The following is a 21,493-nucleotide window of genomic DNA, read 5'->3' as shown; positions in this document are numbered from 1 at the left end:
GTCAGAATTCATTTTGTTTGGGGACCTTCCCTACTCGTGCCACATGCAGTGAGTATGTGATGAAGGATCAAGAAGCCTCCTTCCGTTTTTCCATGTTTCTCAAGGTAATCGTTAGTGCAAAGAATATAGTCTCTCTCATTCTTTTGTCTTTACAATGATTTTAGAATATCGTGCACTTAACTTGATTTGCATAAGTCCGTTCCTCTGCATATTTAAAAATTGTGCCTTTCCTACACATTAGAATTGGTAGATGCATCAGTTCTAGGTTATATAGTCAAAACCTGAGCGTGAAGAGTAATTAAAAAAAAAAAATCGATGTGTTTTATGTGACTAAACTATTTTTATTTCTTAATACATTTGAAGCCTCATTTCTTTAACTGAAAACAACCAAATTTAGTCAATTACAAAATAAGATTCTCTGTACTTCCCTGGGGTTCAGGATTCAAATGTAGTATAGTTAGCGCCTTGAACAAAGATGCAGGTTTTTCCACTTCTTTAGAAATTTAGCTGTTAAAAAAAAAAAAAAAAAAAACAGTGCATTCCATTTGTGCATGCCTGAGCAGTTCAGCAAAATAATTTTCTCATAGACAAACCGCCTGGGTTTGTGTAGGAGAAAATGTTAAACTTTTCCCTTAGCTTTCACATAATTTTCAACAACTGGGTGGTTAAAATATGATTGTTGGTGCCTGACTGAAGGCATGTACATTCTTGAAATGCTTGTAATGACTGATGGGATTAGTAATTTGGTATTCCAAGAATGGAACTCTATCTCCCCTCAAAGAATAGATGATACCAAGGACCTATTTCAATACAGAATTTGGACTCCTAAGAAGATAATCTTTCTAGATTTGGTAATACAAAAAGCATTTGTAGGCAGCAGCTACCATTAAAATGCAGAAGCGTGTGTATGTGAATCTGTTGGAATAATAGGAAATGTAAAATGGTCGTACCTCCTTTCATTTAAGTTACTTATTATATTCACCTGCTTCTCATTGATGTCAGATTACATTTCGTAAAGTTCAAAAAACTAGTTATAGATTCAGGCTGTAACACTGCATGTTTAATTAGCAGCAATTTATTGAGCAAAGAGTTTGGTCTGATTAGGAGTCTTTAGGGAAAAGAATTAATTAAAGGAAATTTTCCGTAACAATTGACTTGTGTGTTTAGAGACAATCAGGGCCATACTCTGGATTGTTTGGTGTTTTCTTTTCTTTTCTTTTCTTTTTTTTTTTTTAGGTAGATTATTGTAACTTCAAAACTGTCACAATGCCTAGAAATAAAAGACAGTCAGTAATTGAACTTAATAACTAGAATTGATTTCCTTCCCCAAAGTTAGGTTAAATATAATTGCAATAGAAACTGGAGGTTTCCTACTCGAGGCCGCCAGTGGTCAGGCAGGCAGCACTTTACTGAGCGTCCGCAGCGTGTGCCCAGCGGGGAGAAATGGATTTTTGCGCACAGCTCTGACATGCCCTTTGGGGTGTATGTGTGTAGTACAGTCCTTGCTAATGAGTACAGATTCACGTTTGGATAATCGCCTTCTTCAAACAATAATCTAAGACTATTTAGAAATCACCAGTATCTTCAGCTAAAGTGAACGCCCAAGCCTCCAAGCTGGTGCAGACTCTGCTGCTTGTGCTGGGAGTTCCCTTACAAATACTGCATGTGTGTCTCAGTATCTGATGTAGCTGTTACTAGGTCAGACAGGGGTCTGCGTAAGCCACTCAGTGGCCCTTCGTGTTCTGCCACAGGAACATGTTGCTTGCCCATCTGCAAACCCAAGAAGTTCTGCCACAGTGGAGATGTATGTAGGAGCTGTCTGCTAATTGACTGCCTGGGTTCCTGTTTAGCCTCTTGTTAAGATAATACTCCAGGTAGTAATGTTCCTGAATTTTACATGCTGGTAAAAATTTCTCAGGAATTTCCGATTAGTAGACTTTTTTTTGTTAATACTTTCAACTGTAGTGCTTAATCTAACAAGTCGTTGCTGGAGATGATAGAAGTAAAACGCAGGAAAACAAAATCAGATAAAAATAGTGCCTTATTATCTTTCCATACAACAACTTCAACACTTACTGAGTATCTCCTATGTGTCAGGCATTTTTCTAAGCACAGATGATAAATAGTAAAACAACCCATGCTTAAATGGGGACTTATGTCCTAGAGGGAGAATGAATAAGAAGGTTGCAATATGTGCTATAAAGAAAAGAAGAGGGTATGGGGGCAGAAACAGCCGTTCTGATTAGGGAGGTAAAGGGAGGCTTCACCATCGCATTCTCTAAGCAGAGGAACATTTGGGTAAAACCTGAATGAATGAATGAAGAAGCAGTGAGAATAGGTAGGGAAGACAGTTCCAGAAAGGACCCCCCAAATACAGTCATGCTGCAGTGAGCATGTGCTTTCCCGGTTGAGGTGTGAGGAGCTAGCAAGGCTGGAGGGCAGCGAGTACTTTGTGCAGAAGATGGCAAGTTCTAATGATGCCACCAGCTTGCGTTAGCGCAGGTAGAATATGTATTTATTCCGCTCTGGAGGGCCTTGCGTGTTTGAAGCTTTAAGGTTTCACCGTATAAAATAAGAGAGGGATGAGACGGTTAAATGTAAACTGTGGTAGGTCGGCTGCTGTTAGTACAGACATAGGACAGCCTGAGGGGTGCAGGTGAAAACCATCGTCCACAGGTTTTCATGGTCACCCTCCCAGTCCCAGGCAACCGGTCATGCTTTTGAAAGATGGGGTGATGCCCACGTAGGAGGAAAGAGGTCCTTGGAGTTTCGGTGACTGGCTAAAGCACAACGTGAGAATCTGGGATTGTTGACTCATAAATGCAGACAGGAAGAAATTAGAGGTCTGTGAGGCGTGGTAGAGGCAGTGTGACCCCATTTGTGCGTGAGGGTTCAGCTTGGAACTTGGGGGCCTGAAGACAGCCTGGGCCTCTGCTGTGTTGCAGACTGTGGTGCCTAGACGCGGAGCCAGGCAGGCTTAATGAAAACCAGACTGGATCTGGCCTCAGAAAAAATGGTATCATGGATTTTGAGAAAACATATTAAAAGAAGGAAATGAAGGCTACAGGGGAAGTGTTGACTAGTAGTGATGTGGGGAAAGGGGTGCTCGGTCAATCTCCTGGTTTGCACATCACTCAGTAAGTTGTTCTGGCCTCTGAAGTGTACCCCACACAGTTGCAAACCTAGAGGAAAACAAAACTTAAAAAAGCAGGTAAGGGGCAAGTCAGCTTTGTTGTGGGGAAGTGTAATAGTTCATTTGGGGAAAATAAATGCAGTACTGTGGCTTGGATAATGGATTCTGGACCCTGGTGTGAAACAGAAAAGGCATGAAGTGTGGGTGGATGGATCGATCTGAGGACCCCACAGCACTGCCTGAATCTATCCAGAGATGTAAACTGCTAAACTTCAGTAAACTGCTGGTGTCTCCAGAAAGATCTCGGTGATGATACAAAACCGAGAACTGTTATGGAATTGCATTTGAAGCTAAATATATGTATACAGTATAGCTAGAAAAGGTCCAAAGAGAAGCAAGGAACACAGTCTGTTCTGGTGGGGGTGGGGGGGGCAGTTTGTTCTCTCAGCACTACTGATACTTGGGAGCAAAAAAACCTTCCTTATGGGAGCTGTCCGTGCATTGTAGGATGTTTAACAGCATCCCTGGTCTCTACTCAGCGGGTGTTAGCAGCACACTCTAGGTAGTGATAACCAAAAATGTGTCTAGACATGGCTGCCTGTCCATCTAGGCGAGATCGCCCCCAGTAGAGAGAACCAGGGACACAGAGGGCAGATTCACGTGGAAAAGATTAAGAAGGGAGTATGACTGAAATCTTTGAAGCCTGCATAGTGGGGCAGATTATACACAAGGTAATTCATCAATTTCCTGAATATTTAAAATAAGGGACAACTCTCTTGAAGCTTGTTAAAGTTTTTCTTAGTGAATTGACGTCTTCCCTTTCATAATGAATAAGAATCTTGAGAACTTAGAGGAGATACATGCTGAAACCAGAAGTATGTTCCAAAGGGTTTTTTCGGAACTGATGGAAAATTCTTACCTTACCTTACAAAAGGATAACCATACATTCCACAACAAGTATCTGGCTCAACCAATAGCAAGTGAGTTCTGGCTTTAGGTTATAGAGTAATCTTTCTTCTGTTTCTTGCTTTTCATACTTTATGGACAAAACTCAGAAAAATCTACTGTATTATAGGTGGCTAAAAATGAAATGAGTTCCATTCAAATATTAATAACTCCTGAATTTCTGTTTCATTTTAGAATATCACTTCTGAGGATAGCTTTATCTCTGTATCTCCAACAGTGACTTGTATTGGTCCTTATATTTTTCTCTAACATGTTTTTTTTTCACACACCCCCAGGAAATATTGGAAATTCTTTCACAATTGATCCCGTCTTGGGCTCTATAAAAACTGCCAAAGAGTTAGATCGAAACAGCCAAGTGGAATATGACTTAATGGTAAAAGCTACAGATCAAGGCAGTCCACCTATGAGTGAAATAACTTCTGTGCATATCTTTGTCACGATTGCGGACAATGCCTCTCCTAAGTTTACATCAAAAGAATATTCTGTGGAAATCAGTGAAACTGTCAGCATTGGGAGTTTCGTCGGGATGGTCACAGCCCACAGTCAGTCATCGGTGGTGTATGAAATAAAAGATGGAAATGTAGCCGATGCTTTTGATATTAATCCACATTCTGGAAGTATCATCACTCAGAAAGCCCTGGATTTTGAAACTTTGCCCATTTACACATTGATCATCCAAGGAACTAACATGGCTGGTTTGTCTACTAACACAACTGTTCTGGTGCACCTGCAAGATGAAAATGACAACTTGCCCGTCTTTATGCAGGCAGAGTATACGGGACTCATTAGCGAATCAGCTTCAATCAACAGTGTGGTGCTAACTGACAAGAACATCCCGTTAGTGATTCGAGCAACCGATGCTGATAAAGAATCCAATGCTTTGCTCGTTTATCACATTGTTGAACCATCTGTACACAAATACTTTGCTATTGATTCTAGCACTGGTGCTATTCATACCGTGCTGAGTTTGGACTATGAAGAAACAAGTACTTTCCACTTGACCGTACAAGTGCACGACATGGGTACACCGCGTTTATTTGCTGCGTATGCGGCTAACGTGACCATCCGTGTAATCGACATTAATGATTGCCCTCCTGTGTTCTCCAGATCGTTATACGAAGCATCTCTCTTGCTGCCAACATACAGAGGAGTCAAAGTCATCACAGTAAATGCCACAGATGCCGATTCGAGTGCATTCTCACAGTTGATGTACTCCATCACCGAAGGCAACATTGGGGAGAAGTTTTCTATGGACCACCAGACAGGGACTATAACTGTACAGAACACAGCTCAGTTAAGGAGCCGGTACGAGTTAACCGTGAGAGCTTCTGACGGCAGATTTGTAAGCTTTACCTCTGTGAAAATTAACGTGAAAGAAAGCAAAGAAAGCCAGCTAAAGTTTACCCGGGATTTCTACTCCGCAGTAGTGAAAGAGAATTCCACTGAAGCCAGAACGTTAGCTGTCATCACTGCCATTGGGAACCCCATCAATGAGCCCTTGTTTTATCAGATCCTCAACCCAGACCGCAGATTTAAGATAAGCCGGACTTCAGGCGTGCTGTCAACCACGGGCATACCATTCGATCGCGAACAGCAGGAGGCATTTGATGTGGTGGTAGAAGTGACCCAAGAACAGAAGCCTTCGGCAGTGGCCCACGTTGTCGTCAAGGTCACCATAGAAGACCAGAACGACAATGCACCAGTGTTTGTCAACCTCCCTTACTATGCCGTTGTCAAAGTGGACACTGTGGTGGGCCACGTGATTCGCTACGTTACCGCCGTGGACCGAGACAGCGGCAGAAATGGGGAGGTGAATTACTACCTGAAGGAGCACCACGAACATTTTCAGATTGGAGCCTCAGGCGAAATTTCCCTGAAAAAGCAATTTGAACCTGACACTTTAAATAAAGAATACCTCATCACAGTGGTCGCAAAAGATGGAGGGAACCCAGCCTTTTCCGCTGAAGTGATCGTGCCCATCACTGTTATGAATAAAGCCATGCCTGTGTTTGAGAAACCCTTTTACAGCGCCGAGGTGCCAGAGAACATCCAGCTGCACAGTCCGGTCGTCCACGTACAAGCCAACAGTCCGGAAGGCTTGAAAGTGTTCTACAGCATCACCGATGGAGATCCCTTTGGCCAGTTTACCATTAATTTCAACACCGGGGTCCTAAGTGTCGTAGCTCCTCTGGACTTTGAGTCGCACCCAGCGTATAAGCTGAGCATCCGAGCGACCGACTCCCTGACCGGCGCCCATGCCGAGGTGTTTGTCGACATCATTGTGGAAGACGTCAATGATAACGCTCCCGTCTTCAGTCAGCAGGGTTACGCCACAGCACTGTCGGAGGCGTCCGTCATCGGCACGTCTGTCGTTCAAGTCAGAGCGACCGATTCAGATTCCGAACCCAACAGAGGAATTTCCTACCACATGTTCGGGAATCACAGCAGAAGCCATGATCATTTCCACATCGACAGCAGCACTGGCCTCATTTCGCTCGTCAGGACTTTGGATTATGAGCAGTTCCAGCAACACAGGATTTTTGTGAGGGCTGTGGATAGTGGCATGCCCCCCCTGAGCAGTGATGTCATCGTCACCGTGGAGGTCACAGACCTCAACGATAATCCGCCGCTGTTTGACCAGCAGATTTATGAAGCCAGAATTAGCGAGCATGCCAGCCATGGGCATTTCGTGACCTGTGTCAAAGCCTATGACGCAGACAATTCAGACGTAGACAAGTTGGACTATTCCATTCTTTCTGGCAACGACCAGAAGAATTTTGTCATGGACAGTGAGACGGGGATTATCACACTCTCAAACCTGCGCCGGCACACCTTGAAGCCGTTTTACAGTCTTAACATTTCTGTTTCCGATGGAGTTTTTAGGGGTTCGGCTCAGGTTCACATAACTGTAATTGGAGGCAATCTGCACAGCCCTGTTTTCCTTCAGAGCGAATATGAAGTGGAGTTAGCTGAAAATGCTCCCGTACACACCCTGGTGATTGAGGTCAAAGCAACCGATGGGGATTCTGGTATTTACGGTCACATTACTTACCATATTGTCAATGACTTTGCCAAAGACAGATTTTACACAAATGAGAGAGGACAGATATTTACTCTGGAGAAACTCGATCGAGAAACCCCAGCGGAGAAAGTGATCGCGGTTCGTTTAATGGCTAAGGATACTGGAGGAAAGGTTGCCTTCTGCACCGTTAACGTCATCCTTACAGATGACAATGACAATGCACCCCAGTTTCGAGCAACCAGGTATGAAGTGGACATTGGCTCCAGCGCTCCCAAAGGGACATCAGTCATTAAAGTTCTTGCAAGTGATGCTGATGAGGGATCCAATGCTGATGTCACCTATGCCATCGAAGCAGATTCTGAAAGTGTCAAAGAGAATTTGGAAATTAACAAGCTCTCTGGTGTAATAACTACAAAAGAAAGCTTAATTGGCTTGGAAAATGAGTTCTTCACTTTCTTCGTGAGAGCTGTGGATAGTGGGTCTCCATCCAGAGAATCTGTTGTCCCCGTCTATGTAAAAATACTTCCACCAGAAATACAACTTCCAAAATTTTCAGAGCCATTTTACACCTACACGGTTTCAGAAGACATGCCTATTGGGACAGAGATCGATCTCATCCGAGCAGAACATAGTGGGACCATTCTTTACAGCCTAGTCAAAGGGAATACTCCCGAAAGTAACAGGGATGAGTTCTTTGTGATCGACAGGCAGAGTGGCAGACTGAAACTGGAGAAGAGTCTTGATCATGAGACAACTAAGTGGTACCAGTTTTCTGTACTTGCCAAGTGCACTCATGAGGACTACGAAGTGGTGGCTTCTGTGGATGTCAGCATCCAAGTGAAAGATGCCAATGATAACAGCCCTGTGTTAGAGTCGAACCCGTATGAGGCATTTATTGTTGAAAACCTGCCAGGGGGAAGTAGAGTCATCCAGATCCGGGCATCCGATCTCGATTCGGGAACCAATGGCCAAGTCATGTACAGTCTAGATCAGTCACAAAGTGTAGAAGTCATCGAATCTTTTGCCATTAATGTGGAGACAGGCTGGATTACGACCCTGAAGGAACTTGACCATGAGGAGAGAGGCAATTACCAGATTCGAGTGGTTGCCTCAGATCACGGTGAGAAGGTTCAGCTGTCCTCCACAGCCATTGTGGATGTTACAGTCACTGACGTCAATGACAGCCCCCCGCGGTTCACGGCAGAGATTTATAAGGGGACTGTGAGTGAAGATGATCCCCCAGGCGGTGTCATCGCCATCTTAAGTACCACGGATGCTGATTCTGAGGAGATTAACAAACAAGTTACATATTACATCACAGGTAAAATATTTCAATGCGAGGGTGTAAGTTAAAAATAAATTGTGCTAGAGGTACACATTTTGAAGTGCATGTTTTGGGAAAATGGGGAGTTAAGGGGATGATTTTAGTAACGTTATATCTGAAATAAGTAGAAATAACATCTGTTAAACTACATTTCAAGTTCTCTGCCTGAGGAAAGTGAACACTTGTTCCATTTGACTGTTTTTGATTTTTATGATTCATTCTGTTGAATTAGCATATGACAGATACATTATAATTAACTATAGCTTCAGCATAGGCTGAAGTATTGTTTAGTAGGCTTTGCATTTTACTTAGCTTAATACTGTTTTTCAGTACACATTTTAATGCCGTGATTTGGGGAAGGGGTGGTAAGTCGGAAACCTAATATACCAAATTTAAATATAATAGTTTTTTTTTTAAAGTAATTCTTGTAAAAATGTAAAAATTCTTGTTATAATGTATAACGTTCTATATATATTTGAGCAGTTTCTTTCTCCTGTTACTTAGATCGTTCCTTATTTCAATAAACTTGACTGTCCTTATCTTCCATTGATTTAATAGGAGGAGATCCTTTGGGACAGTTTGCTATTGAAAACATACAGAATGAATGGAAGGTCTATGTGAAGAAACCTCTAGACAGGGAAAAAAGGGACAATTATCTTCTGACCATCACAGCAACTGATGGGACCTTCTCATCCAAAGCCATAGTTGAAGTGAAAGTTCTTGATGCAAATGACAACAGTCCAGTCTGTGAAAAGGTGGGCTGTTCTCTCTATATTATGAATTTCTATATTATGATTCCTTGTTCACCCTCTGAGTAGGACTGTCATGGGATGCTGGGTGTGATTCAGATGCGTTTCACATTATAACCTCTGACGGTTTAAGCGAAGGTGAGTGTTCAGTGGAGCAGGAACTGGAGTGGCTCCAGAACTATTTGGGGGAATGCTAAGTCGTTTCAAAGTCTCATTCAAAAACACTGGAAATCATGGGCAGGCTTACAGTTTAACTCTAAACAAGCTCTGAGAAATTTTCATTCCCTGTCTTGGGGGATGCGATTATTCTGGGAAGATACCCGAGCAGTAGTTCATCTGCAAAGCTCCATTTTGCTTTCATAAGTTGGTTTTGGGCGGCACCTGCTCTCGCACACACCTGAGAAATGAAGAGGCAGATGAGGGTTTTGCTACAGCGGTAGAGCCCGTTGACTTAGGAGAACAAGTGCACCGGAGAGGAGCCGCTCCCATCGGGGCCGTGGGGGAGGCCTGGAGTGGCTGTGCTCCCTGCAGCCGGGGAGGGAGCAGAAGCTCCACCTCGGGGAAGTGGTGCTCAGATAAGCACGGGGGTCGGGACTCCTCCCCCATTTGTACTTGGAAGGTGGTGATGACGTGAAGGAAGAGTTCCTTAAAGACGATGAATGTGTTGGGATCAGGTGCACGTAGGTGATCACGTGAGAGCCCGGGTTGGGGGGTAGGCAGAGGGGGCCGAGGGAGAGGAAGGACAAGCCGGTGTCCTAGGTGCTGCCTGCGTGGGACAGCCCGGCAGATGTGTCGGATCAGGAGTGACTGCTGTTTGCTACAAGAAGAGGGAGAGAGACCAAAGATGCAGCATAGGGTGGCATTGGTCTAAAAGGAAGCGTGTTGTGTCCAGGTCAGACTTGGTGTGAGGTAGTGGGACAGTCTGGAATAGGTTTTGTAGACGTTGAGAGAGACGGTAAGACTGAAGATGGGGACTCGGGACAGATGTAAACTTGACAGTTTCTACCGTGAACTAACATTGGAATCCACTTGAGAGGATAATAACAAAAAGGGACCGAGAGTCCGCAGGGGTATTTCCTGGGGAGAGGGAGGAGGAAGCAGAGGTGGGTGGAGGGAACCATATGGGCAGTGTTACTGAGAGCCCAGGAGGAGACGATTTTTAGGAGGCAGGCCAGCGAGTGGAGCTTTGGTGGCCAAGCAGAGGAGGGAGATGTGGATTGGGACTTTGGGACGTGGAGACTGGCTTAGAGACCACAAGCTTTGTATCCTGAGGTGGACGGACGCCAGACTCCAGAGAGGGTGTGTGTGAATACACACACGGATTTGGCCAGTGAAGAAAGAGGGGAGTCCGAGGAAGGATGAAGAGTGGCAGATAAAGGGGAGGCTGGGGGAGTGAGGGACAGTGGGGGACAGTGGCCTTGAAGAGGGGCAGAGTCGCTGGGCAGTGTCGCAGCAGTGGAAGGGGACAGAGCCGTTCTCCGGACAGTACGGTGCCATCAGGAGGGAAAGGCGCTCCAGAGGAATGAAGAGTTCAGTCCACATGCGGACTTTCTGGCAGCAGCGTTTTGAGTGGGTTGGTGGCGGGGGAGCGGAGGATGTCTGTGTGTCTTACAGAAAATAAATGTGTTTTGCTAGCTTGCTTGCTTGCTTGCCTCTTTTTTTTTTTTTTTTTTTTTTAAATACTTCGCATATGACTTGGATACAATGCCTTGTCATCTTTGGAAATAATAAAATTAGGACATTAGATCATTTGAAATCATCAGTATTGCAAAATATCCTGTTTCATGAGCCATAAAATGTCATTTACCTAAAACTGAGCTCACATTAAGAGAGAAAAGTCAACAAAATCTTAACCTGTTTGTCTTATGCTTTGGTTTATGGTGGAAGTTTCTGATTAGTTGGAAGTGGAACTAACCATTCGTTATGTTAGAGTTCGGTCAGCTGGGAAGGGAGGGGTGGAGGAGAAGAGCCCCAGAGCCCCCGCCCCCCGCCCCCCGGACCTTGGGGATTCTCTGTTTTCCCTCATGACATGGGGATCACTGCTGTCTCAGGTGCAATTATAGCTGGTCATGTGTTGGGAACGATTGCAACTAATGAATTTCCTGTATTGAAAAGAAGTAGACATGATGTAACAGGCATTTACTCTACAGTTTTTGGATAAATATGGAATACTACTTATGTTTTCTTATAAGAACTTAAGTTGAACATGAACCCAACTCAGAGATGTCAAGTATTCAGACTTCTGTGCGTAAATGTCAGGTTAGACTCTCTCAGTGAGAGAGAGGAGTTACTTGTTACACGACTCTGTTTTGTTTTAAAAGAAAAATAGTTTTCAAAGCTCCTTGGATTTTAAATTCCGTCATGTCCCATGTTTTCTGTGACCAAAGTTAAATGATTTTTTTCCCATTATTCTCTTGGCAGTCATGTTAACCCTTCATGTTTTATGTTCACAACATTACTTAAAATCGTTGTAGACTTTATACTCGGACACGATTCCAGAAGACGCCTTTCCTGGGAAGCTGATCCTGCAGGTGTCCGCTACAGATGCGGACATCCGCTCCAACGCAGACATGACTTACACGTTGTTTGGTCCAGGCGCAGAAAAATTCAAACTAAATCCAGACACAGGTAAAGACGGGCTTTGCAAAATTAACTATGTTCCAATAAAGTCCTCTCCTATATCCGGGTGATTTTAGGTCCCATGTAAAATTTGAAATTACATTCTGTTCCTATAAAATGTACTCTGATACTACAAAATTGGCATCTTTTAAAAATCTACACAGCAATTTACTGTGTAAAATTTGAGATTAAAAAAAAAGATTTAAAGATTTTAAAAAATTAACAACATCACCTACTTGAACCAAGGATTTAAAATTGAGATTAGTATCAACTTCTTTTTTTAAAAAATAGTTCAAAAATTTAAGTATCTCTCAAACTTTCTGCTTTATTTTGTATATAGTTTGTTTTCTTCAATCCGTGGACATAAATTATTTAGCATACTCCTTAAAATGATTAGTAGTATTCTATTTGTATTTAAAATCTTCTAAAAGTGTTTTCCCTCTTATAATTTGTATTTTGTTAAAATTACAATTTTCTGGCAGCTTCCCCCGCCCCAGAACTAATTGTAAACATATGAAGCTATGAGTCAATTTAAAAATATTTTAGATTTGGTAAATTAAGTAGTGCTTTTTTTTCTTCTTCTTCTGTTTTTGTGATATTATGTATAATCTGAGAGGCGCTGGCCTCGAAATCTTTGTGAGTTGAAGAGCTGGCAGGCGGCAGGGTCTGGAAACCTAGCTCTCCCTGGGCTCCTGCAGCTCTTGACTCCTGTCACTGATACCACTGTGCCTCCCCAGTTCTGTCATCGTAAGAGAAAATGGGGAGAAATGGTAAGATGTGCATTTGCAGTTCGCATCTTAACATTTCAAATGAGTCCGTTTACTTTTGTTTGTTTTTAGGTGAACTGAAAACATTAGCCCCTCTTGATCGTGAGGAGCAAGCAATTTATAACCTCCTGGTCAAGGCCACAGACGGAGGGGGCCGATTCTGTCAGGCTAATCTTGTGCTCACATTAGAAGACGTGAACGATAATGCCCCCGAGTTCTCCGCCGACCTATATGCCATCACCGTGTTTGAGAACACAGAGCCTGGGACGCTGCTGACCAGGGTGCAGGCCACGGACGCAGATGCAGGTACTGTCTAGGTGATGCTTTTTGTCTTTAAGATGTGCTCAAGGATTACAGGGACCTCTGTCCAGAACACATCCCAAATTCAGCCTCTTTGACTTAACCTCACCTTAGGCATATCAAATAACTTCTATTATTTTATTTCTCAGCTTTAAAAGTGGAATGGAATCTTTAGAATAATGAATTTTTTTTTTAAGATTTTATTTATTTATTTGACAGAGCGAGAGATCACAAGCAGGCAGAGAGGCAGGCAGAGAGAGGAGAAGGCAGGCTCCCCACCAAGCAGAGGGCCTGATGTGGGGCTTGATCCCAGGACTGTGGGATCACGACCTGAGCTGAAGGCAGAGGCTTAACTCACTGAGCCACCCATGAATTCATTTTTTAATGAATATTTGAAGTCCCCAAATTGTGCCCCATGTACTTAACTATTATAGGACATCTGTGGTGTCCTTAAAATTATGGTTAGTGACTATATTAACAGATCTTTGTATCCATTTGAATTAATGAACTGAGGTGTTATGTTGTGAATAAACCATTAGTACCATAGAGATGTTAATATGGAAGCAGAACAGAAGCAAATGTTACATTGGTATAGTTTAACAGACCTCTCATAATTTTATAGAGAGTACAATCCTCTAGGACACATGTTTATAACATTTGCATAGCAGAGAATAAAAATAATTTCTTAAGTCAGACTAGTACTGAAGAATTAGAGCAATAACAAAAATGTTGCTTCTCAGATCTTTGACTTCATTTTAAAAGCGCTGCTGGGTATTCTAGCATACATTCCTATAGAGTATCGTCTTAAAAAGCCAGGTGACTATGAAATCATGTTTAAGTTAGTAAATTGTTAATGAAAACATTTGCTTTTTAAAGGTGATAGTCATAAGAATGTCTAAGTAATGCGTATGAGTGTTTTCCCTTTTAAAAATATGCTGCATGTTTTCTCAGAAAATTTAAATTTCTCAAAATAAAAGTCTTACATATGGTCATGTATCACCAGGACTGAATCAGAAGATCTCCTACTCACTCATCGACTCGGCTGATGGGCAGTTCTCCATTAATGAATTATCTGGAATCATTCAGTTAGAAAAGCCCTTGGATAGAGAACAGCAGGCCGTGTACACCCTGACTTTGAAAGCCACGGATCAAGGTTTGCCGAGGAGGTTGACTGCAACGAGCACTGTCGTTGTGTCGGTTTTGGACATAAATGACAACCCACCTGTGTTCGAATACCGTGAATACGGTGCCACCGTGTCCGAGGACATTCTTATCGGAACAGAAGTTCTTCAAGTGTATGCGGCCAGCCGGGATATTGAAGCAAATGCAGAAATCACCTACTCGATAATAAGTGGAAATGAACATGGAAAATTCAGCATAGATTCTAAAACAGGTGACCTACCCGGTGAATGAGAGGAGGCCCTTGATTCTGCCCCAAAGGCTTGCTACAAAGAGATCAGAAATCGGCTGTGGCTACTCTGAAAAGATAAAACTTGAGTTTTCTTTGTGTTGTTACTTTAAGTGGGATTCAGAGTGGTTTAGACCTTTAAGTGAAAAATTAAAGAAGCCCACTCTAGTGATGCAGTCAGGATGGCATAACGGTAAAGAGTAGAAGACAGAAGAGGACCTTGCGTGCCAGTCCTGTGCTCTCTCCCACGTGAAAGTAGCTTCTTATGCAAAACAGTGGTTTCGACCTCTTTGATCTTAGTTTCCACAGGGGGCATCTGATGATTCATTAAAATTGACGTTTTCATTATGTTAGTTATATAGAATAGTCGAAGTCCTTGAATCAAACTGAGTGGCAGCTATCAGCAAGGTCAAGAGTGGAAGCAGCTAGTGACTCTTGCTGTGTAAACACTTTTGTTGTCTTGTTAACCGTGGTCTGAATCCGCTGTAAGTCTTCAAAACTTGTAAAAAGTCACTCCTTTCAAACCGTATTTAATTGTGTGTGACTGAGATGAAGAGTAGGAGTGTGATGATGCTGTTTAAAAACTTTTTTTTTTTTTTAAAGATTTTATTTATTTGACAGAGAGAGATCACAGGTAGGCAGAGAGGCAGGCAGAGACAGAGGGGAAGCAGGCTCCCCGCTGAGCAGAGAGCCCGATATGGGGCTCGATCCCAGGACCCTGAGATCATGACCTGAGCCAAAGGCAAAGGCTTAACCCACTGAGCTACCCAGGCACCCTAAAAATGGATTTTTAATGCATATCAAAGAATTACTGTTTTTAGGGCTCCTTCCTAGGATGGTCTATAAAGAAGGGTGTTGTTTTGGGTTTTGTTTTTTTTAAAGATTTTTATTTATTTATTTGAGAGCATGAGAGGGGAGAAGGTCAGAGGGAGAAGTTGACTCCCCATGGAGCTAGGAACCTGATGTGGAACTCAATCCCGGGACTCCGGGATCATGACCTGAGCTAAAGGCAGCTGCTTAACCGACTGAGCCACCCAGGCACCCTGAAGAAGTGGGGTGTTAAAGGAATTGTTAAATCAAAAAGTGATTTTGGGGGGGGGGCAGGATGTGAATAGTTATTCTGGAGATTAAAAAAAAAGATGTACATTTCTTTAAAAGGAAAACGTCTATGAGAAGGAAAGGGAAAATAAAAGCTGAAGAGTGGAATTCTTTTTCCTTTTTATGTTATTAGAGAGATGTCTGTAGTAAACTGTGTTTTGGAAGAGAGAAGAGATATAATCACTTTCTAGTGGGATGTGGGTAGTGTTGACTAGGGAAGCAATTTAAATACCACAGAGAAATAAATGAGCATCCATGAGTGGGCAGATTTATAATTTGTAATTGCTGAGTTAAGATACTAGAAAACCTACACAAATAATAAGCAAACTTTTGGGGCAGAAATGGTTTGTGTAGAAGTGTGTTCCCGTCACCATGGAAGGAAGCGGTAGCACTTAAAAGTCCTGAAAATCATTTTGTTTTCCATTTAGGGGCCATATTTATCATTGAGAATCTGGATTATGAAAGCTCTCATGAATATTACCTGACTGTCGAGGCCACTGACGGAGGCACGCCTTCCTTAAGTGATGTTGCAACCGTGAACATTAATGTAACTGATATCAATGATAACTCCCCTGTGTTCAGCCAAGACACCTACACGGCAGTGATCAGTGAAGACGCCCTTCTCGAGCAGTCCGTCATCACGGTGTGTCTCTTCTCTACTATGTTCTTCTGGATCTTTGCAGGAAATTTCGGAGGAATTTTTTTTGTTATTTTTGTTGTGGCCTTACTCAAAAATAATTGGAAGATGTGGAAATGTCTTTTGTTATCCCAGTCAGTTATTAAGTCTGTTGTAAATTACTGCTTTATAACAGCTAGCTATTGGTACCAGAAATGGGCTTAGTAGACCCCTGCCCCTTCCTTAGCTGTCTCCTAAGCAGGAGTCTGATGTTTTCTAGGTTATGGCTGATGACACCGATGGACCTTCAAACAGCCACATCCGCTATTCGATTATAGATGGTAACCAAGGAAGTCCGTTTACGATTGACCCTACCAGGGGAGAAGTGAAAGTGACCAAGCTTCTGGACCGGGAAACGGTATGTGCAAAAGTTTGGTTTAAATTGTTTACAAATCACCAAATCAGTACGTATAAGTTCTTGTGCTCACATCTGTCACATGATGGGAAGTATGGGGAGGGTAGAACCAGCCTTGTTCAGGCACTGACAAGCAAGGTACAAACGCTTGAAAAGCAATTCCAGTAGGGAAATCTCCGAGTGTAAGAGATGTGTTTCATATGGATAGAAGTTTAAATAATAAAGGCTTATCTTCAGGAAGAAACTACTCTTGGCTCCATTGTTTGGAGACACTTCATGGAGCTAGTCACTAGGTTTTCAATAATGGCAGAGACTTCAGAAAACCATGGTCGTTGAGAGAAGGGGAGGCCCTGTGAGGAACTTCGTCAACCGAGGCATGGGGACAGGAGGATGTGTGTAGTATTCAGGTGACTGTATTGGGCTGTATTGGAGTAGAGGAATCCTACCAAGAAGTGAGGGACGCAGTAGAATGGTGTGCGAGGAACACATCCGAGGCTCAGACTGGATGCCGCAAGCAGCGGCGGTTAGTGAGCAGTTGCGAGCCCGGGTGTAACTCCCCAAGGAGACCAGTGGGAAGGTGAGTGCCACGGTCGGTGTGAGGGGTGCCAGCGAGGCGGGCAGACCAGCCCCCAGTACTCTACCGTGAAGCAACAGCAGCCCGGTTGGCAGGTGCCGACGAGCAAGTGAGAAGACAACTGTGGAGGCTCCGTGAGGGAGAAATCCGAATCTGCACAGCTCAGATAAGGCCCTGCGTGGGAGGCAGCCGCGTCCGAGACGGCGGTTGTCGTTCGCCACCTGGGCCTGGGGACTGCCCTCCGAGAGCCGGTCGTGAGGCCGTTGACTCTGCCCCGGGAGGAGACGCAGTGGCCTGTGGGGTTTGATGTGTTGAGTTTTAGAGGAGAGTGGCTTATGTGAGGAGAAATTTTCAGCCAGTATTTGGAGATTTTACTCAAACTTAAGAAATGTGAAAGCTGGAAATACAGATATGGCTCGAGCCTCTGAAGAGGATGATAGAAGCAGCTTGAGGTAGTGAGTTCGTATGAGCAACGCCAGGCTGTCCCTCCGTCCCTCTGTCCCTCCTCTCACACACTCAGGGAGCTGCCTGGAGAGGTCCCAAAGTCCAGAAGTGAATTAAAAGGACATTGGTGACAGTGGAGTATAGTTTCAGAACACTAGCGGGTAGAGCTAAGATGAGAGGGATCTGGGAATACAGTGATGAGCTACCTCGTTCAAGTCTCAGTTCTTCCATTCCTTCTGTGACCTGTTACTGTTGAGCAGGGACTTTGCAAGAGCTTAGGAAGCCCGATGTTAGGCTTACGGTTGCCGTGCTGCTGGCTGAACAGCTATGAGTGTTTGTGACGGACGCGCCTGTCTGCTCCTTTAATGTGCTGATGTTCAGGACAAAGGCGTGTGGTATGTCCCAGGCCGTTTGCCCTTTCCTGTTGGGGCACCCTCCAGGACTCCTGTTCTGCAGAACATACTCTGGGGTTTAGCCCACTTCTGGCATCTTCCACCTCTCCCTCTGGAAGAGAGCTTCACGGGGCCTGCCCTCGAAAGGAATCCACCTCACTTGACGTAGTTTCCTTTGTAGGGAGGGGGGTCACAGAGAACTCACCCTAGGGGATTTGGACAGGGACTGTAATCTGAGTGCAAAAGGGATGGGGAGGGTGATCTGGAGTGTCCTGAGGTGTTGAAGATGAGGAAACCCTTGGGGCCAGAAGACGGCTTCCCTCGGCTTCCGGCAGACGGTCCCATTTGGGCCTTAGAGAAAGCTGCCATCCCTCTTACTTCGAGTGCAGCAGCCTTCCGGCTCTGTTCCGTTTTTCTCACTGTATTACTTCTCTGTTACAAGTTCCATTAATCTGTTATTTATCAAAGTGGGAATGCTTTCACAGAATGAGAAGGTCTAGCGTGCATCAGAGACTCTAACCACCAGTGGTCGCTTCTGTTGAGCGCACACTCGGATGTGTAGGTCTTTGCAGCGTGCTTGTCGTCGCTCGGAGAATTGCCCGCATACGAGACACAGCACGTGAGGACGGTTACTCAGGTCTGCCCTTCCGGGCTGCCAGTCCGCATCTGATGAAACCCCGTATTTGGGCTTTGTGAAGTGGACATGTGTTCTTTTTCTCTTGTGTCTGAACAGATTTCAGGTTACACACTGACAGTTCAAGCGTCTGACAACGGCAGTCCGCCCCGGGTCAACACGACCACCGTGAACATCGACGTGTCGGATGTCAACGACAACGCCCCGGTCTTCTCCAGGGAAAACTACAGCGTCATCATCCAGGTAGTCTCGGGGATGCTAGAGGGCTCATCGAACACCTGCCTTTGGAAGTGAGCTCTTCTTTCGGCCTCAGTTTGTTGGAAACAGCTTTCTTTTCCAAAAACAACTATTTAGAAAAACAGGGAGAGTAAAATCCGTCTGTCAGTATTACAGAATGAGTGTTTTCAAGATAGAGCTAACTTTTCTCTCTTTTTGTGCTTTTTAAGACATTCTCACTGGCTTGATCCTTAATCCTATTTTCTGCTGTCCTGTATTGGAGACGTGTCCGAGACTCTCATCCACGTCTTCCGTGTTCCGCCTCCCCGACTCCCCGACTCCATCCCCCTCGCACTTCTGCCCGTGCATCCTCGCCTCTCACGCGTGCCCTCCCCCAGCCCCCACCGCCCCCTTTGCCCCTCCCCCTCCACATCACTGCCCCACCCTCACCCCGTCTTCTCTGTCCTGTCCGGTGGGACACAGCAGCGCTTTGTGTTCTGTTTACTTCGTGTTACAGAAAACCTGCCTGTGTCTCGTACCATATAGATTCGGTCTTGTTGAAAGTCTTGTGTCTTTTGGTCCTTGTGTCCTGCAGGAGAATAAGCCGGTGGGCTTCAGCGTGCTGCAGCTGGTTGTGACCGACAGGGACTCCTCGCACAATGGCCCGCCCTTCTTCTTTACTGTCGTGAGTGGGAACGAGGAGGGGGCCTTCGCAGTGAACCAGCAAGGGGTCCTGCTGACGTCCGCTGCCGTAAAGAGGAAGGAGAAAGATCATTACCTCCTGCACGTGAAGGTATGAAAGTCTGATTTTGTTGTGGATTCCTAGAGGAGAGCCCGTTTGGAAGCTGTCTCCTGTGTGAACAGCTTACGTTTCATGAGAAAACAAAATGAGAATTGTGGGGGTTTTTTATTTGTTTTTATTTCTTTGCCATACCTTTGTTTTGATCCCAGTGTACATTGAGGGGGTCTCATTTATTCATTTGGTCACTTCATAGACCTTGACAGAGCTAAGCTTCCTTACGAGTTAGCAAAAAGGCTGTGAAGAAATATTTTTCCTTTTCCTAGCTAGGCTTCTTATGTAGAGAAATAAGTATCTGGTCATTGGTAATTTTTTGAAACATGAACAGTGTGAATATATTTTAGTAAGAAATTGTAAACAAAGACAAAGGAGTTTTTGGGTTTTTTTGTTTGTTTGTTTTAATTTCCTCACAGGTGGCAGATAATGGAAAGCCTCCGTTGTCATCTTTGACATATGTTGACATCCGGGTCATTGAGGAGAGCGTCTATCCACCTGCGATCTTGCCACTAGAGATTTTCATTACGGCTTTTGGAGAGGAATACTCAGGTGGCGTCATTGGGAAGATTCACGCCACAGACCAAGATGTGTATGACACTTTAACCTACAGTCTGGATCCCCAAATGGACAAGCTCTTCTCTGTTTCCAGCACCGGCGGTAAGCTGATAGCCCACAAAAAGCTGGATGTGGGGCAGTACCTCCTCAACGTCAGTGTCACCGATGGGAGATTTACGACGGTGGCAGACATCACTGTGCACATCCGGCAGGTGACACAGGAGATGCTGAACCACAGCATCACACTCCGCTTCGCCAATCTCACTCCGGAGGAGTTTGTTGGGGACTACTGGCGCAACTTCCAACGGGCTTTACGGAACATCTTGGGGGTGAGGAGGAACGACGTACAGATGGTCAGTTTGCAGCCCTCTGAGCCTCCTCCACATCTGGATGTCCTGCTTTTCGTGGAGAACTCGGGTAGCGCCCCCATTTCAACCAAGCAGCTCCTGCACAAGATTAATTCTTCCGTGACGGATATTGAAGAAATCATTGGTGTCAGGATACTGGACGTATTCCAGAAGCTCTGTGCAGGACTGGATTGCCCGTGGAAATTCTGTGACGAGAAGGTGACCATGGATGAAAACGTCATGTCAACGCATAGCACGGCCAGACTGAGTTTTGTGACCCCGCGCCACCACCGAACAGCCGTGTGTCTCTGCACAGGTAACACATACAAGTCCCTGACAGCGGGGGGGTCCAGGTCATTCCATGGGCAGCCTTCGAAGTCTACACAGTAACGACTGTTTTCCTGAAATTCCTGTTAATGAGCTTCCCCTCCCCCTCTGTTTTTTAAACAAAGAGGGAAAATGCCCACTTGTCCATCATGGATGTGAAGACAGTCCGTGCCCTGAGGGATCTGAGTGTGTCCCGGATCCAGGAGACAACAGATACTCCTGCGTCTGCCCGGGTGGCAAGTTTGGTCCGTGCCCGGGTAAGAGTTCAGTGCCATCCTTCTCTTTATTGGAGTTGACAGATATAAAGCGCATTGATTATAACAAGTTGGGCTTAAGACGAATCGAGAGCCGAAGTCACTTCTCCGTTCTCTGTGTGTACCGCTGAGTTACTAGCGACGCTCTTCCTTCCCTCTGACTGCTCGTGCCGACATCACAGTCCCACGAGTACATACTCAGAGTGGTTTTCTCCACATTCTCTTTACTAAAAAAAAAAAAAAAAGAAAGAAAAACTGGACTCCCCACCTCTCACAGTCTCCTGCTTGGTTTTCTGTGGCTTAACATGTGTTGTGGGCATCTTCCCAAGTCCATGCCCATAAACCTAATGCTTCTGAGGGGCTGGATTGTTTTTTGTCAGCTTTGTCCTTAATTATAAATGAGCTTGAGGTTGTGAAGATGTTTTCTCGTGTTAAAAACGAATCCTTTGGGGGCACCTGGGTGGTCCAGTGGGTTAAGCCGCTGCCTTCGGCTCAGGTCATGATCTCAGGGTCCCTGCTCAGCAGGCAGCCTGCTTC

At 44.6% G+C, this 21,493-nt stretch overlaps 1 protein-coding gene across 6 annotated transcripts in view; it reads left to right on the top strand.

The window, feature by feature from the left end:
- Window positions 1-21,493, top strand: part of FAT1 (FAT atypical cadherin 1) — a 127,699-nt gene that overhangs the window by 91,637 nt on the left and 14,569 nt on the right. For all 6 annotated transcript variants that reach the window (XM_059156318.1, XM_059156316.1, XM_059156320.1 and 3 more), the window contains exons 10-20: window positions 4,375-8,442; window positions 9,004-9,200; window positions 11,669-11,822; window positions 12,653-12,886; window positions 13,884-14,273; window positions 15,815-16,029; window positions 16,283-16,420; window positions 18,561-18,704; window positions 19,273-19,470; window positions 19,890-20,691; window positions 20,828-20,959. In XM_059156318.1, coding sequence (XP_059012301.1) covers window positions 4,375-8,442; window positions 9,004-9,200; window positions 11,669-11,822; window positions 12,653-12,886; window positions 13,884-14,273; window positions 15,815-16,029; window positions 16,283-16,420; window positions 18,561-18,704; window positions 19,273-19,470; window positions 19,890-20,691; window positions 20,828-20,959 — 6,672 coding nt within the window. The remainder of the gene's footprint in view (window positions 1-4,374; window positions 8,443-9,003; window positions 9,201-11,668; window positions 11,823-12,652; window positions 12,887-13,883; window positions 14,274-15,814; window positions 16,030-16,282; window positions 16,421-18,560; window positions 18,705-19,272; window positions 19,471-19,889; window positions 20,692-20,827; window positions 20,960-21,493) is intronic.

Source organism: Mustela lutreola, chromosome 18 (genome assembly GCF_030435805.1).
Source record: "Mustela lutreola isolate mMusLut2 chromosome 18, mMusLut2.pri, whole genome shotgun sequence".
Lineage (NCBI taxonomy): Eukaryota > Metazoa > Chordata > Mammalia > Carnivora > Mustelidae > Mustela > Mustela lutreola.
This window is presented reverse-complemented; position numbering and strand designations above follow the sequence as displayed.